This window comes from Salmo trutta, chromosome 21, assembly GCF_901001165.1.
Source record: "Salmo trutta chromosome 21, fSalTru1.1, whole genome shotgun sequence".
Classification (NCBI taxonomy): Eukaryota; Metazoa; Chordata; class Actinopteri; order Salmoniformes; family Salmonidae; genus Salmo; species Salmo trutta.
In genome coordinates this window covers 48,353,941-48,371,440 of record NC_042977.1, presented here as the reverse complement: position 1 = coordinate 48,371,440, position 17,500 = coordinate 48,353,941, and the positions used below count along the sequence as shown (strand labels likewise).

At 49.3% G+C, this 17,500-nt stretch overlaps 1 protein-coding gene across 1 annotated transcript in view; it reads right to left on the bottom strand.

Annotated features, from left to right (window-relative positions):
* LOC115156479 (receptor-type tyrosine-protein phosphatase mu-like) overlaps positions 1-17,500 on the bottom strand; it is a 225,320-nt gene that overhangs the window by 120,008 nt on the left and 87,812 nt on the right. The window contains exons 11-12 of the mRNA XM_029703901.1: positions 16,212-16,413; positions 15,476-15,578 (exon numbers count right to left, since the gene is read on the bottom strand). Coding sequence (XP_029559761.1) covers positions 15,476-15,578; positions 16,212-16,413 — 305 coding nt within the window. The remainder of the gene's footprint in view (positions 1-15,475; positions 15,579-16,211; positions 16,414-17,500) is intronic.

Below are 17,500 nucleotides of genomic sequence, written 5' to 3'. Positions count from 1 at the left end.
GCCAGCATCCACATACAGTGGACACATAGTGGAGTTACCCAGCCTGCCAGCATCCACACATAGTGGAGTTACCCAGCCTGCCAGCATCCACACACAGTGGACACATAGTGGAGTTACCCAGCCTGCCAGCATCCACACACAGTGGACACCTAGTGGAGGTACCCAGCCTGCCAGCATCCACACACAGTGAACACAAAGTGTGTGGATGCTGGCAAAGCAGCCCACCTCAGCTCCCAACAAAAGTCTCGACACCACAGCGGAACAGACAAATGAAGAACCCCAAGCCCAGGGGATCTCACCTCCTCTGATCACCCACCAGAACACGGTGAGGGTGAGCGAGAGAGGCCATGATCAGCTGAACTCCTGCATTTTTCAGCATGTTCTTTAAAAAATATAGTTTTAGAGTTAGATAAACTTGGATTTTTTTTGTCGGGGACATATACAGGATACTACCCTCTACAACACTATGTCACCAGGACATATACAGGATACTACCCTCCACAACACTATGTCACCAGGACATATACAGGATACTACCCTCTACAACACTATGTCACCAGGACATATACAGGATACTACCCTCTACAACACTATGTCACCAGGACATATACAGGATACTACCCTCTATAACATAAACTTCACTATGTCACCAGGACATATACAGGATAGTACCCTCCACAACACTATGTCACCAGGACATATACAGGATACTACCCTCCACAACACTATGTCACCAGGACATATACAGGATACTACCCTCCACAACATAACCTTCACTATGTCACCAGGACATATACAGGATACTACCCTCTACAACATAACCTTCACTATGTCACCAGGACATATACAGGATACTACCCTCTACAACATAACCTTCACTATGTCACCAGGACATATACAGGATACTACCCTCCACAACATAACCTTCACTATGTCACCAGGACATATACAGGATACTACCCTCTACAACATAACCTTCACTATGTCACCAGGACATATACAGGATACTACCCTCCACAACATAACCTTCACTATGTCACCAGGACATATACAGGATACTACCCTCTACAACACTATGTCACCAGGACATATACAGGATACTACCCTCTACAACACTATGTCACCAGGACATATACAGGATACTACCCTCCACAACATAATCTTCACTATGTCACCAGGACATATACAGGATACTACCCTCCAAAACATAACCTTCACTATGTCACCAGGACATATACAGGATACTACCCTCTACAACATAACCTTCACTATGTCACCAGGACATATACAGGATACTACCCTCTACAACACTATGTCACCAGGACATATACAGGATACTACCCTCCACAACATAACCTTCACTATGTCACCAGGACATATACAGGATACTACCCTCCACAACATAACCTTCACTATGTCACCAGGACATATACAGGATACTACCCTCTACAACACTATGTCACCAGGACATATACAGGATACTACCCTCCACAACACTATGTCACTAGGACATATACAGGATACTACTCTCCACAACACTATGTCACCAGGACATATACAGGATACTACCCTCTACTACATAACCTTCGCTATGTCACCAGGACATATACTGGATACTACCCTCTACAACACTATGTCACCAGGACATATACAGGATACTACCCTCCGCAACACTATGTCACCAGGACATATACAGGATACTACCCTCCACAACATAACCTTCACTATGTCACCAGGACATATACAGGATACTACCCTCTACAACACTATGTCACCAGGACATATACTGGATACTACCCTCTACAACACTATGTCACCAGGACATATACAGGATACTACCCTCCACAACACTATGTCACCAGGACATATACAGGATACTACCCTCTACAACACTATGTCACCAGGACATATACAGGATACTACCCTCTACAACATAACCTTCACTCCAAATCAAAACTCAAAACATACAACCTGATTTTGGATGGAATTACGGAATCACCTGGAAGACTTACAACTACGTAAGATTATTAAAGTTAATTATGAGCACTCAACCCGCTGCGCCTTGGTCCATTCCTGACGACCGTCGTTACAGAACCTCCCACCAAATCCAGACCAAGCAGCGGAGGAAGGAGCAACAGGTGGACTTTGAGGAGCAAAGGGAATTTGAGTTGGACCAACGGGAGAAATGGACATGGGAACAGATTATGGCCGGAGAGGGCCCATGGAGAAAATGGAGCGAAGACCGGGAACTCTACAGGGGAAGACGACTGGCGTTTAAGCCGGAGAGGCAGCCCCAATAAAAAAAAATTGGGGGGGCACACGGGTAGTTTGGCAGGGCCAGGATTGAGCCGCAAGCCAAATCCCCGTGCTTATTGGGGGCAGCCTAGTATTAGTCAGGTCCCGTGCGTTGGAGTGATGTGCACGGCGTTGAGGCCTAGTGTTCACAGGCCAGTGTGCGCAGTACCTGCACCCCACATTTGTCAGGGGAAAGCGGGCATCCAGCCAGGAAGGGTGGAGCCAGTACTGCGCTTGAGACCGCCAGTGCGCCTTCACGGTCCAATATATCTTGTTCCCGCTCCACACACTAGCCCTAAGGTGTGTGTTTCCAGTCTGGCATATCCAGTACCAGCACCACGCACCAGGCTTCCAGTGCGTCAGCCCAGTCCAGCACGTCCTGTCCATGTTCCTCGTACTAGCCATGTGGTGCGTGTCCTTAGTCTGGCACATCCTGAGCCAGCCCCACGCACCAGGCCTTCCGGCAACAGTGCCTCGTCCAGAACTTCCGGCAACAGTGCCTCGTCCAGAACTTCAGGCAACAGTGCCTCGTCCAGAACTTCCGGCAACAGTGCCTCGTCCAGAGCTTCCGGCAACAGTGCCTCGTCCAGAGCTTCCGGCGACAGTGCCTCGTCCAGAGCTTCCGGCGACAGTGCCCCGGAGAGAGACGGCCCACTGTTCGGAACCAGGTGAGACGGCCAACTGTTCAGAGCCGAGTGAGTCTGGCTACAGTCCAGAACCAAGTGAGTCTGTCTACAGTCCAGAGCTTCTAGAGTCTTCCTACAGTCCGGAGCTCCTAGAGTCGCCCTACAGTCCAGAGCTCCTAGAGTCGTCCTACAGTCCAGAGCTCCTAGAGTCGTCCTACAGTCCAGAGCTCCTAGAGTCGTCCTACAGTCCAGAGCTCCTAGAGTCACCCTACAGTCCAGAGCTCCTAGAGTCACCCTACAGTCCGGGGTCGACAGAGAGGGACATCACTGTAGAGACAGTTTATGAGGGGAGTGAGCCAGGGGTGGAGTGGGGTCTGCGTCCGACTCCTGAGCCACCTCCTGAGGGGGGAGTATTGGGGTTAGGGGGGGTGTTGCAGGAGCACCGTCGGTGACGGTGACCACCCTCCCTTCCCTCCCATGTACTTTTGGGGATTTGTTAGTGTTTTGGGGGTTATTTGTTGTTGTTGTTTTTTGGTGTGGGAGGTGCATCCGGGGTCTGCACCTTTGGGGGGGGGGGTAATGTCACGTTCTGACCAGTATGAGGGTTATTTTGTTAGTGTAGGCTGGTCAGGACGTGGTAGAGGGTATTTGGTTTATGTGGTCCGGGGTGTGTGTATTATGTAGAGGGTAGTTGATTTATGTATTCCGGGTTTTTTTGGTCACTGCTCTATGTTAGTCTATTTCTATGTTCTTTCTAGTTAGTCTGTTTCTATGTTTAGTTAATTGGGGTGTGGACTCTCAATTGAAGGCAGGTGTTGTCTAGTTGCCTTTGATTGAGAGTCCTATATATTAGGGTGTGTTTGTATTTGTATTTGTGGGAGGTTGTCTCTTGAATTGCTGTCTTTTGCCTTCAAGTCTGTATTCGTCGTCCATTGTTTTGTTTGTGTAAGTGTTTTTCATTAAAGTTAATTATGAGCACTCAAACCGCTGCGCCTTGGTCCATTCCTGACGACCGTTGTTACACCATCCCCTGGCATGGCATAGTGCTATATTAACCAGACCATCCCCTGGCATGGCACAGTGCTATATTAACCAGACCATCCCCTGGCACAGTGCTTTATTAACCAGACCATCCCCTGGCATGGCACAGTGCTATATTAACCAGACCATCCCTGGCACAGTGCTTTATTAACCAGACCATCTCCTGGCATGGCACAGTGCTATATTAACCAGACCATCCCCTGGCATGGCATAGTGCTATATTAACCAGACCATCCCCTGGCATGGCACAGTGCTATATTAACCAGACCATCCCCTGGCATGGCACAGTGCTATATTAACCAGACCATTCCCTGGCATGGCACAGTGCTATATTAACCAGACCATCCCCTGGCATGACACAGTGCTATATTAACCAGACCATCCCCTGGCATGGCACAGTGCTATATTAACCAGACCATCCCCTGGTACAGTGCTATATTAACCAGACCATCCCCTGGCATGACATAGTGCTATATTAACCAGACCATCCCCTGGCACAGTGCTATATTAACCAGACCATCCCCTGGCACAGTGCTATATTAACCAGACCATCCCTGGCATGGCACAGTGCTATATTAGCCAGACCATCCCCTGGCATGACACAGTGCTATATTAACCAGACCATCCCCTGGCATGGCACAGTGCTATATTAACCAGACCATCTCCTGACATGGCACAGTGCTATATTAACCAGACCATCCCCTGGCATGGCACAGTGCTATATTAACCAGACCATCCCCTGGCACAGTGCTATATTAACCAGACCATCCCCTGGCATGGCACAGTGCTATATTAACCAGACCATCCCCTGGCATGGCACAGTGCTATATTAACCAGACCATCCCCTGGCATGACACAGTGCTGTATTAGCACACTACCCCTCTGTTAAGAGAGGGGGTGTTAACGAGGGGTGGAAACTCAGGATACTAGACAACGAGGACACTGAGTCAGCTAAGTAATGGTACAAGGCAACCCCCCCAAACAGTTTCAGCTGGACTTCCACCTAATCAAAGAATTAGCTCAGCAGGAGAAGCTCTCCCTTGAGAAAGATACCCCCACCCCGAGCAGGTCAGACCAGACCTCTTCATTATATAACCCCACAGACCAGCAACCCCCAGACCTCTTCATTATATAACCCCCAGACCTCTTCATTATATAACCCCCAGACCTCTTCATTATATAACCCCACAGACCAGCCACCCCCAGACCTCTTCATTATATAACCCCCAGACCTCTTCATTATATAACCCCACAGACCAGCCACCCCCAGACCTCTTCATTATATAACCCCCCAGACCTCTTCATTATATAACCCCCCAGACCTCTTCATTATATAACCCCAGACCTCTTCATTATATAACCCCCAGACCTCTTCATTATATAACCCCCAGACTTCTTCATTATATAACCCCCAGACCTCTTCATTATATAACCCCCCAGACCTCTTCATTATATAACCCCAGACCTCTTCATTATAGAACCCCCAGACCTCTTCATTATATACCCCCACAGACCTCTTCATTATATAACCCGCAGACCTCTTGATTATATAATCCCCAGACCTCTTCATTATATAACCCCCCCAGACCTCTTCATTATATAACCCCCCAGACCTCTTCATTATATAACCCCCCCAGACCTCTTCATTATATAACCCCCCCAGACCTCTTCATTATATAACCCCCAGACCTCTTCATTATATAACCCCACAGACCTCTTCATTATATAACCCACAGACATCTTCATTATATAACCCCCCAGACCTCTTCATTATATAACCCCCCAGACCTCTTCATTATATAACCCCCAGACCTCTTCATTATATAACCCCCCAGACCTCTTCATTATATAACCCCCAGACCTCTTCATTATATAACCCCACAGACCTCTTCATTATATAACCCACAGACCTCTTCATTATATAACCCCCCAGACCTCTTCATTATATAACCCCCCAGACCTCTTCATTATATAACCCCCAGACCTCTTCATTATATAACCCCCCAGACCTCTTCATTATATAACCCTCCCAGACCTCTTCATTATATAACCCCCCAGACCTCTTCATTATATAACCCACAGACCTCTTCATTATATAACCCCCAGACCTCTTCATTATATAACCCCCAGACCTCTTCATTATATAACCCCCACAGACCTCTTCATTATATAACCCCACAGACCTCTTCATTATATAACCCCACAGACCTCTTCTTTCTATAACCCCCCAGACCGCTTCATTATATAACCCCCAGACCTCTTCATTATATAACCCCCCCAGACCTCTTCATTATATAACCCCACAGACCAGCAAACCCCCAGACCTCTTCATTATATAACCCCCAGACCTCTTCATTATATAACCCCCCAGACCTCTTCATTATATAACCCCCAGACCTCTTCATTATATAACCCCACAGACCTCTTCATTATATAACCCCCCTAGACCTCTTCATTATATAACCCCCCAGACCTCTTCATTATATAACCCCACAGACCAGCAACCCCCAGACCTCTTCATTATATAACCCCACAGACCAGCCACCCCCAGACCTCTTCATTATATAACCCCCCAGACCTCTTCATTATATAACCCCCCAGACCAGCAACCCCCAGACCTCTTCATTATATAACCCCCAGACCTCTTCATTATATAACCCCCCAGACCTCTTCGTTATATAATCCCCCAGACCTCTTCGTTATATAATCCCCCAGACCTCTTCATTATATAACCCCCCAGACCTCTTCATTATATAACCCCCCAGACCTCTTCATTATATAACCCCACAGACCTCTTCTTTATATAACCCCCCAGACCTCTTCATTATATAACCCCCAGACCTCTTCATTATATAACCCCCCCAGACCTCTTCATTATATAACCCCACAGACCAGCAACCCCCAGACCTCTTCATTATATAACCCCCAGACCTCTTCATTATATAACCCCCCAGACCTCTTCATTATATAACCCCCAGACCTCTTCATTATATAACCCCACAGACCTCTTCATTATATAACCCCCCCAGACCTCTTCATTATATAACCCCCCAGACCTCTTCATTATATAACCCCACAGACCAGCAACCCCCAGACCTCTTCATTATATAACCCCACAGACCAGCCACCCCAGACCTCTTCATTATATAACCCCCAGACCTCTTCATTATATAACCCCCCAGACCAGCAACCCCAGACCTCTTCATTATATAACCCCCAGACCTCTTCATTATATAACCCCACAGACCTCTTCATTATATAACCCCCCAGACCTCTTCGTTATATAATCCCCCAGACCTCTTCATTATATAACCCCCCAGACCTCTTCATTATATAACCCCCCAGACCTCTTCATTATATAACCCCACAGACCTCTTCATTATATAACCCCCAGACCTCTTCATTATATAACCCCCCAGACCTCTTCATTATATAACCCCCAGACCTATTCATTATATAACCCCCAGACCTCTTCATTATATAACCCCCAGACCTCTTCATTATATAACCCCCCAGACCTCTTCATTATATAACCCCCCAGACCTCTTCATTATATAACCCCCAGACCTCTTCATTATATAACCCCCACAGACCAGCCACCCCAGACCTCTTCATTATATAACCCCCAGACCTCTTCATTATATAACCCCACAGACCAGCAACCCCAAGCGGAAAGCCAACCTCCCAGCACAGAGTACTACTCCCTCATTGAAATGAAGGATAAATTCACCCAGCTGGAGGTAAGACAGGTGGAGCTGGAACAGCAGGTGAACACACTCCAGTCAGCACAGACCCAGACAACAGTCCAGCACAACAACACCCCCTTAACCAGACCCAGACAACAGTCCAGCACAACAACACCCCCTTAACCAGACCCAGACAACAGTCCAGCACAACAACACCCCCTCAACCAGACCCAGACAACAGTCCAGCACAACAACACCCCCTTAACCAGACCCAGACAACACAACAACACCCCCTCAACCAGACCCAGACAACAGTCCAGCACAACAACACCCCTTTAACCAGACCCGGAGAGCTGGAGGTGGAGAGAGACATATCTGCACTCTGGACTGTAGTGAGACAACATCAACAATATGTGGTCCCGTGTGGCTCAGTTGGTAGAGCATGGTGTTTGCAACACCAGGGTAGTGGTTTCGATTCCCACGGGGGACCAGTAGGGAGAAAAATAAAAATGTATGCATTCACTACTGTAAGTCGCTCTGGATAAGAGCGTCTGCTAAATGACTAAAATGTAATAAATAATAAAAAGTAAGAGAAGAACGGAGGATGGAGGGAGAGGGTGAGGGGGTGGAGGAGAGGGTGAGGGGGATGGAGGAGAGGGTGAGGGGGGATGGAGGAGAGGGAGAGGGGGGATGGAGGAGAGGGTGAGGGGGGATGGAGGAGAGGGAGAGGGGGGATGGAGGAGAGGGTGAGGGGGGATGGAGGAGAGGGTGAGGGGGATGGAGGAGAGGATCAGACTGCTGGAGGAGAGGGAGAGGGGGATGGAGGAGAGGGTGAGGGGGATGGAGGAGAGGATCAGACTGATGGGTGAGGGGGATGGAGGAGAGGGTGGTGGAGGAGAGGGAGAGGGGGATGGAGGAGAGGATCAGACTGATGGAGGAGAGGGTGAGGGGGATGGAGGAGAGGATCAGACTGATGGAGGAGAGGGTGAGGGGGATGGAGGAGAGGATCAGACTGATGGGTGAGGGGGATGGAGGAGAGGGTGGTGGAGGAGAGGGAGAGGGGGGATGGAGGAGAGGATCAGACTGATGGAGGAGAGGGTGAGGGGGATGGAGGAGAGGATCAGACTGATGGGTGAGGGGGATGGAGGAGAGGGTGGTGGAGGAGAGGGAGAGGGGGATGGAGGAGAGGATCAGACTGATGGAGGAGAGGGTGAGGGGGATGGAGGAGAGGATCAGACTGATGGGTGAGGGGGATGGAGGAGAGGGTGGTGGAGGAGAGGGGGATGGAGGAGAGGATCAGACTGCTGGAGGAGAGGGAGAGGGGGATGGAGGAGAGGATCAGACTGCTGGAGGAGAGGGAGAGGGGGATGGAGGAGAGGGAGAGGGGGATGGAGGAGAGGATCAGACTGCTGGAGGAGAGGGAGAGGGGGATGGAGGAGAGGGAGAGGGGGATGGAGGAGAGGATCAGACTGCTGGAGGAGAGGGAGAGGGGGATGGAGGAGAGGGTGAGGGGGATGGAGGAGAGGGTGAGGGGGATGGAGGAGAGGGTGGAGGAGAGGATCAGACTGCTGGAGGAGAGGGTGAGGGGGATGGAGGAGAGGGAGAGGGGGATGGAGGAGAGGATCAGACTGCTGGAGGAGAGGGGGATGGAGGAGAGGGAGAGGGGGATGGAGGAGAGGATCAGACTGCTGGAGGAGAGGGAGAGGGGGATGGAGGAGAGGGAGAGGGGGATGGAGGAGAGGATCAGACTGCTGGAGGAGAGGGAGAGGGGGATGGAGGAGAGGGTGAGGGGGATGGAGGAGAGGGTGAGGGGGATGGAGGAGAGGGTGAGGGGGATGGAGGAGAGGGTGGAGGAGAGGATCAGACTGCTGGAGGAGAGGGTGAGGGGGATGGAGGAGAGGGTGAGGGGGATGGAGGAGAGGATCAGACTGCTGGAGGAGAGGGTGAGGGGGATGGAGGAGAGGATCAGACTGATGGGTGAGGGGGATGGAGGGAGAGGGGGGTGGAGGAGAGGGGTATGGAGGGAGAGGATCAGACTGATGGAGGAGAGGGAGAGGGAGAGGGAGAGGGGGATGGAGGAGAGGGAGAGGGGGATGGAGGAGAGGGAGAGGGGGATGGAGGGAGAGGATCAGACTGATGGGTGAGGGGGATGGAGGGAGAGGATCAGACTGATGGAGGAGAGGGAGAGGGGGATGGAGGAGAGGATCAGACTGATGGGTGAGGGGGATGGAGGGAGAGGGAGAGGGGGATGGAGGAGAGGGAGAGGGGGATGGAGGGAGAGGATCAGACTGATGGGTGAGGGGGATGGAGGGAGAGGGGGGTGGAGGAGAGGATCAGACTGCTGGAGGAGAGGGTGAGGGGGGGTGGAGGAGAGGATCAGACTGCTGGAGGAGAGGGTGAGGGGGATGGAGGAGAGGATCAGACTGATGGGTGAGGGGGATGGAGGGAGAGGGGGGTGGAGGAGAGGGGGCTGGAGGGAGAGGATCAGACTGCTGGGTGAGGGGATGGAGGAGAGGGTGAGGGGGATGGAGGGAGAGGATCAGACTGCTGGAGGAAAGGGTGAGGGGGATGGAGGGAGAGGATCAGACTGCTGGAGGAGAGGGTGAGGGGGATGGAGGGAGAGGATCAGACTGCTGGAGGAGAGGGTGAGGGGGATGGAGGGAGAGGATCAGACTGCTGGAGGGTGAGGGGGATGGAGGAGAGGGTCAGACTGCTGGAGGGTGAGGGGGATGGAGGAGAGGATCAGACTGGTGGAGGAGAGGGGGGATGGAGGAGAGGATCAGACTGCTGGAGGAGAGGGTGAAGGGGGATGCCGTGTGACAGAGAACAACCCACTAGAGAGGTAGCCAGCAGAACAGTCCACCTCAGCTCCCAACAAAAGCGTTGACACCACAGCAGAACAGTCCACACCAGACCCTGACCATAGTGTTGACAGCAGAACAGACAAATGAAGAACCCCAAGCCCAGTCGCCAGGACCACAAATACAAATTCCATCTAGACACTGCTGCCCTAGAGCACACAAAAAACTATACATACCTTGGCCTAAACATCAGCGCCACAGGTAACTTCCACAAAGCTGTGAACGATCTGAGAGACAAGGCAAGAAGGGCATTCTCACCAACCAAGAATTCACAAAATGGGACAAACACCAAATTGAGACTGTATGCAGAATTCTGCAAAAATATCCTCCGTGTAGAACAACAAAAATAATGCGTGCAGAATTAGGCCGATATCAGCTAATTATCATAATCAAGCCGTTAGATTCTACAACCACTTAAAGGGAGGTGATTCCCAAACCTTCCATAACAAAGCCATCACCTACAGAGAGATGAACCTGGAGAAGAGTCCCCCAAGCAAGCTGGTCCTGGGCCTCTGTTCACAAACACAAACAGAGCCCACAGAGCCCCAGGACAGCAACACAATTAGACCCAACCAAATCATGAGAAAACAAAAAGATAATTACTTGATACATTGGCAACTAGAATGCTATTTGGCCCTAAACAGAGAGTACACAGTGGCAGAATACCTGACCACTGTGACTGACCCCAAACTTAAGGAAAGCATTGACTATGTACAGATTCAGTGAGCATAGCCTTGCTATCGAGAAAGGACGCCAAAGGCAGACCTGGCTCTCAAGAGAAGACAGGCTATGTGCACAGTACTGCCCACAAAATGAGGTGGAAACTGAGCTGCACTTCCTAACCTCCTGCCAAATGTATGACCATATTAGAGACACAGATTACACAGATCCACAAAGAATTCGAAAACAATATCATATCATGGTATCTACATACCATGGTGTTCCATCACAGCAGCAAGATATGTGACCTGTTGCCACAAGAAAAGGTCAACCAGTGAAGAACAAACACCCTTTGTACTTTAACCATTTGTACATCATTACAACACTGTCTATATACATAATATGACATTTGTAATGTCTTTATTCTTTTGGAACTTCTGTGAGTGTAATGTTTTCTGTTAATTTGTATTGTTTATTTCACTTTTGTTTATTATCTACTTCACTTGCTTTGGCAATGTTAACATATGTTTCCCATGCCAATAAAGCCCCTTGAATTGAATTGAGAGGGAGACCCAGAGAGAGAGAGGGAGACCCAGAGAGAGAGAGAGAAAGAGAGAGAGAGAGGGCTGGAGAGAGAGAGAAAGAGACCCAGAGAGAGAAAGAGAGACAAGCAGACCCAGAGAGAGAGAAAGAGAGAGAGAGGGAGACCCAGAGAGAGAGAGAGAAAGAGAGAGAGAGGGAGACCCAGAGAGAGAAAGAGAGGACAGAGTAGAGAGATAAAGAGAGTGAAATAGAGTAGGTGTATACTTCCAAACTTTCCTTACCTTAATCACAAAATGACTAAAAAATTCATTATTTATTCCTTTATTACTATTAGTGAGTCATATTGTACCCTGGATAGACATGAACATAATGACTTTCATACACTGTCTTTATTTTGTCCCCCGAAATTAACACACAATTCCATATCAAAACACTAGTTCTTTCTCTAGTGGTTAAGGTTATTCCATATCAAAACACCAGGCCTTTCACTAGTGGTTAAGGTTATTCCATATCAAAACACCAGTCCTTTCACTAGTGGTTAAGGTTATTCCATATCAAAACACCAGTTCTTTCTCTAATGGTTAAGGTTATTCCATATCAAAACACCAGTCCTTTCTCTAATGGTTAATGGTTAATGGTTAAGGTTATTCCATATGGTTAAGGTTATTCCATATCAAAACACCAGGCCTTTCACTAGTGGTTAAGGTTACTCCATATCAAAACACTAGTTCTTTCTCTAATGGTTAATGGTTAATGGTTAAGGTTATTCCATATGGTTAAGGTTATTCCATATCAAAACACTAGTTCTTTCTCTAGTGGTTAAGGTTATTCCATATCAAAACACTAGTGGTTAAGGTTATTCCATATGGTTAAGGTTATTCCATATCAAAACACCAGTTCTTTCTCTAATGGTTAATGGTTAATGGTTAAGGTTATTCCATATGGTTAAGGTTATTCCATATCAAAACACCAGTCCTTTCACTAGCGGTGAACACTATAGATATCGAGCTATCTCCTGTCTATTTTCCTGTCTATTTTATTGTCTATTTTCCTGTCTATTTTCCTGTATATTTTATTGTCTATTTTCCTGTATTTTTTCCTGTCTTTTTTCCTGTCTATTTTCCTGTCTATTTTCCTGTCTTTGAGACATTCATTTGGACACTTTCTGAATGATACCTGCTAGAAGATTAAAAAGGCATTCATAACAGATCGCTCTCTCTCTTTTTTGTTCAGGCATTAGCGAGGGCAGCTAAACGTGGCATAAGAGTTGAGTTAACAGGCCTGACTGAGGACCTGCAGGCTGATATCTTTCATCTCTAAAGGACTCAGATTAGATGAAAAAGTGTAAAAATATGTTTTTATATCAAGTCAAGTCTCATCGTATATTATTCCCTTCATTTATATAATCCAAAATGAGGACCAATCTCTCTCTCTCGCTCTGGATTGATTTGCATAGGGCGTATTAGTGTACAGTCTAACATTGTTGTGTATTAGAATATGGCAGTTTGTAATACATCGATCAAACATCCCTCATTAACACCAGATGTCCTTCCTAACGAGAAAGAAGATACCAGAGAAAAAGCTGTCTTGCACGATGCAACTGTGTCACCACAATGTGTCTTTACCACAGTGTCCCTACCGCAGTGTCCCTACCGCAGTGTCCCTACCGCAGCATCCCTACCGCAGTGTCTGTACCGCAGTGGCCCTACCGCAGCGTCCCCACCACAGCGTCCCTACCGCAGTGTCCTTACCGCAGTGTCCCTACCGCAGTGTCCCTACCGCAGCGTCCCTACTGCAGCGTCCTTACCGCAGTGTCCCTACCGCAGTGTCCCTACCGCAGCGTCCCTACCACAGCGTCCTTACCGCAGTGTCCCTACCGCAGTGTCCCTATCGCAGTGTCCCCACCACAGCATCCCCACCGCAGTGTCCCTACCGCAGTGTCCCCACCGCAGTGTCCCCACCACCGTGCCCCTATCACAGTGTCCCTACCGCAGTGTCCCCACCGCAGTGTCCCTACCGCAGCATCCCTACCGCAGTGTCTGTACCGCAGTGGCCCTACCGCAGCGTCCCCACCACAGCGTCCCTACCGCAGTGTCCTTACCGCAGTGTCCCTACCGCAGTGTCCCTACCGCAGCGTCCCTACTGCAGCGTCCTTACCGCAGTGTCCCTACCGCAGTGTCCCTACCGCAGTGTCCCTACCGCAGCGTCCCTACCACAGCGTCCTTACCGCAGTGTCCCTACCGCAGTGTCCCTATCGCAGTGTCCCCACCACAGCATCCCCACCGCAGTGTCCCTACCGCAGTGTCCCCACCGCAGTGTCCCCACCACCGTGCCCCTATCACAGTGTCCCTACCGCAGTGTCCCCACCGCAGTGTCCCTACCGCAGTGTCCCTACCGCAGTGTCCCTACCACAGCGTCCCTACAGCAGTGTCCCTACCGCAGTGTCCCTACCGCAGTGTCCCTATCACAGTGTCCCTATCACAGTGTCCCCACCGCAGTGTCCCCATCGCAGTGTCCCTACCGCAGCGTCCCTACCGCAGCGTCCCTACCGCAGCGTCCCCACCGCAGCGTCCCTACCGCAGTGTCCCTACCGCAGTGTCCCCACCGCAGCGTCCCCACCACAGCGTCCCCACCACAGTGTCCCTACCACAGTGTCCCCACCACAGTGTCCCTACCACAGTGTCCCTACCACATTGTCCCCACCACAGTGTCCCCACCACAGTGTCCCTACCACAGTGTCCCTACCACAGTGTCCCCACCACAGTGTCCCCACCACAGCGTCCCCACCACATTAATAAAAGGAAAGAAGGTTCTTCTCCGCAGGATTACATCTATAAAATACATTATGTTTCCTGGAACTTTATGATGGCAACGTATTATCGTGACCATTGTGTTCTTGTCATTGCATTGTGCTAAGAGAACCTGTTTTGGTGTAGTCAAAATGAGGACCAATCTCTCTCTCTCGCTCTGGATTGATTTGCATAGGGCGTATTAGTGTACAGTCTAACATTGTTGTGTATTAGAATATGGCAGTTTGTAATACATCGATCAAACATCCCTCATTAACACCAGATGTTCTTCTTAACAAGAAAGAAGATACCAGAGAAAAAGCTGTCTTTCACGATCCAACTGTCTCACCACAATGTGTCTTTACCACAGTGTCCCTACCGCAGCGTCCCTACCGCAGTGTCTTTACCACAGTGTCCCCACCGCAGTGTCCCCACCACAGTGTCCCTACCACAGTGTCCCCACCGCAGCGTCCCCACCGCAGCATCCCTACCGCAGTGTCCCTACCGCAGTGTCCCCACCCGCAGTGTCCCTACCGCAGTGTCCCTACCACAGTGTCCCTACCGCAGTGTCTTTACCACAGTGTCCCTACCGCAGTGTCCCCACCACAGTGTCCCTACCACAGTGTCTTTACCACAGTGTCCCTACCACAGTGTCCCTACCGCAGTGTCCCCACCGCAGTGTCCCTACCGCAGTGTCTTTACCACAGTGTCCCTACCACAGTGTCCCTACCGCAGTGTCCCTACCGCAGTGTCCTTACCGCAGTGTCCCCACCGCAGCGTCCCCACCACAGCGTCCCCACCACAGTGTCCCTACCGCAGCGTCCCTACCGCAGCGTCCCCACCGCAGCGTCCCCACCGCAGTGTCCCCACCGCAGTGTCCCCACCGCTATATTTGTGTGTGTGTGTGTGTGTGTGTGTGTGTGTGTGTGTGTGTGTGTGTGTGTGTGTGTGTGTGTGTGTGTGTACCATCCTACCTGACAGGTGCCCCTCGGCTCTGTGCAGGTTTCAGCAGGACAGTCACTGTGCTGTCTGTCTGGTTCAGAGATGTCTCCTGGTCATAGGCTGGCATGGAGGGAGCTAGAAGGACAACACACACATCAGTCTCCTCTAGATAGAAGGACAACATACACATCAGTCTCCTCTAGATAGAAGGACAACACACACATCAGTCTCCTCTAGTTAGAAGGACAACATACACATCAGTCTCCTCTAGATAGAAGGACAACATAGACATCAGTCTCCTCTAGATAGAAGGACAACACACACATCAGTCTCCTCTAGATAGAAGGACAACACACACATCCGTCTCCTCTAGATAGAAGGACAACACACACATCAGTCTCCTCTAGTTAGAAGGACAACATACACATCAGTCTCCTCTAGATAGGAGGACAACATAGACATCAGTCTCCTCTAGATAGAAGGACAACAAACACATCAGTCTCCTCTAGATAGAAGGACAACATACACATCAGAGCAACACTTGAACCAAGAGGATAGGGGTCTAGTGTTAGTGTCTAGACTACAGGATAGGGGTCTAGTGTTAGTGTCTAGGCTAGAGGATAGGGGTCTAGTGTTAGTGAGCAGGGATACATTTTAGACTGGTGAACTGTGTGATGACTGGGGGGCCATAGCCCTTGGATCTGTACTAGTGCCTAGGGGGCAGGAATTAGGGGCTAGGTAGCTAGCAGTAAGGGCTAAGGGACTGACCTGATATCTTGGTGGTGAACTGTGTGATGACTGGGGGGCCATAGCCCTTGGCGGTGGAGGCTCTGAGAGTAAAGGAGTAGGTAGATCCTGGGTAGAGACCCAGGAAGATGTGGCTGCTCTCGTTGACATGTTTCAGGACTTTCCCACTCTGGTTGGATAAATCCAGCTCAGGATCAAAGGAGCTCACTGCCTTGAAGGAGATCTGAAAACAGACAGACAGACAGACAGACAGACAGACAGACAGACAGACAGACAGACAGACAGACAGACAGACAGACAGACAGACAGACAGACAGACAGACAGACAGACAGACAGACAGACAGACAGACAGGGAGAGTGACATGATTATAACATGTACTTAAGCCTAGCAGGGCATAAGGTGTTCCTCTCAGGATAGTGACCTGCTATTACAGGGAAATGTGATCGTCATTGGTATAGAGTCCTTAGCTCAACACCAGCGATCCTGCCAAGTGGTTCAGGCCTCCAGTACCGTGCAGGTGGGTGGCCAGTGTGTTAGGGACATTGTGAATGCAGGTTTTTGCTCCCAAAAAAAAGACGTGAAACCATGTTTTTGCGCTGTACTTGCTAGAAATCACAGACAGAAAGTTATAGATCCTGCTGAAGAGTTGTGATTGTTTATCTAGTATCATCACTGTTAACTATCTGTAGTCTAGTTGTTTATCTAGTATCATCACTGTTAACTATCTGTAGTCTAGTTGTTTATCTAGTATCGTCACTGTTAACTATCTGTAGTCTAGTTGTTTATCTAGTATCATTACTGTTAACTATCTGTAGTCTAGTTGTTTATCTAGTATCATCACTGTTAACTATCTGTAGTCTAGTTGTTTATCTAGTATCATCACCCAACACGTTAACTCTCTGTAGTCTTGTTGTTTCAGAGTAATAATAACCGTTTCATTTATTCCTCCTCCATTAGCGTACCCATAAGCACCCCAGCTCTGCAGGGAGAAGCATTAAGGTGTGTGTTCGTCTTTTTAATATCCATTTTAAATATCTATAAAGCCCCACTTTAAGACAACACTCCTGCTTCCTCATAATAGAAAGCTTCCATTATAATTCCAATTAAAAAACACAAAGGAACAGTTTGGAGTGCTGCATAATTTGTGTCCATCAAGTTTCTGAAATGCTTGGAGGCCTTTTCTCATTTTGTCTTTGTCTGCGTGTGGAATGAGTCTGGCGCACGTGTGTGTGTGTGTGTGTGTGTGTGTGTGTGTGTGTGTGTCTGTGTGTGTGTGTGTGTGTGTGTGTCATTTGGTCTTTGTCTGGT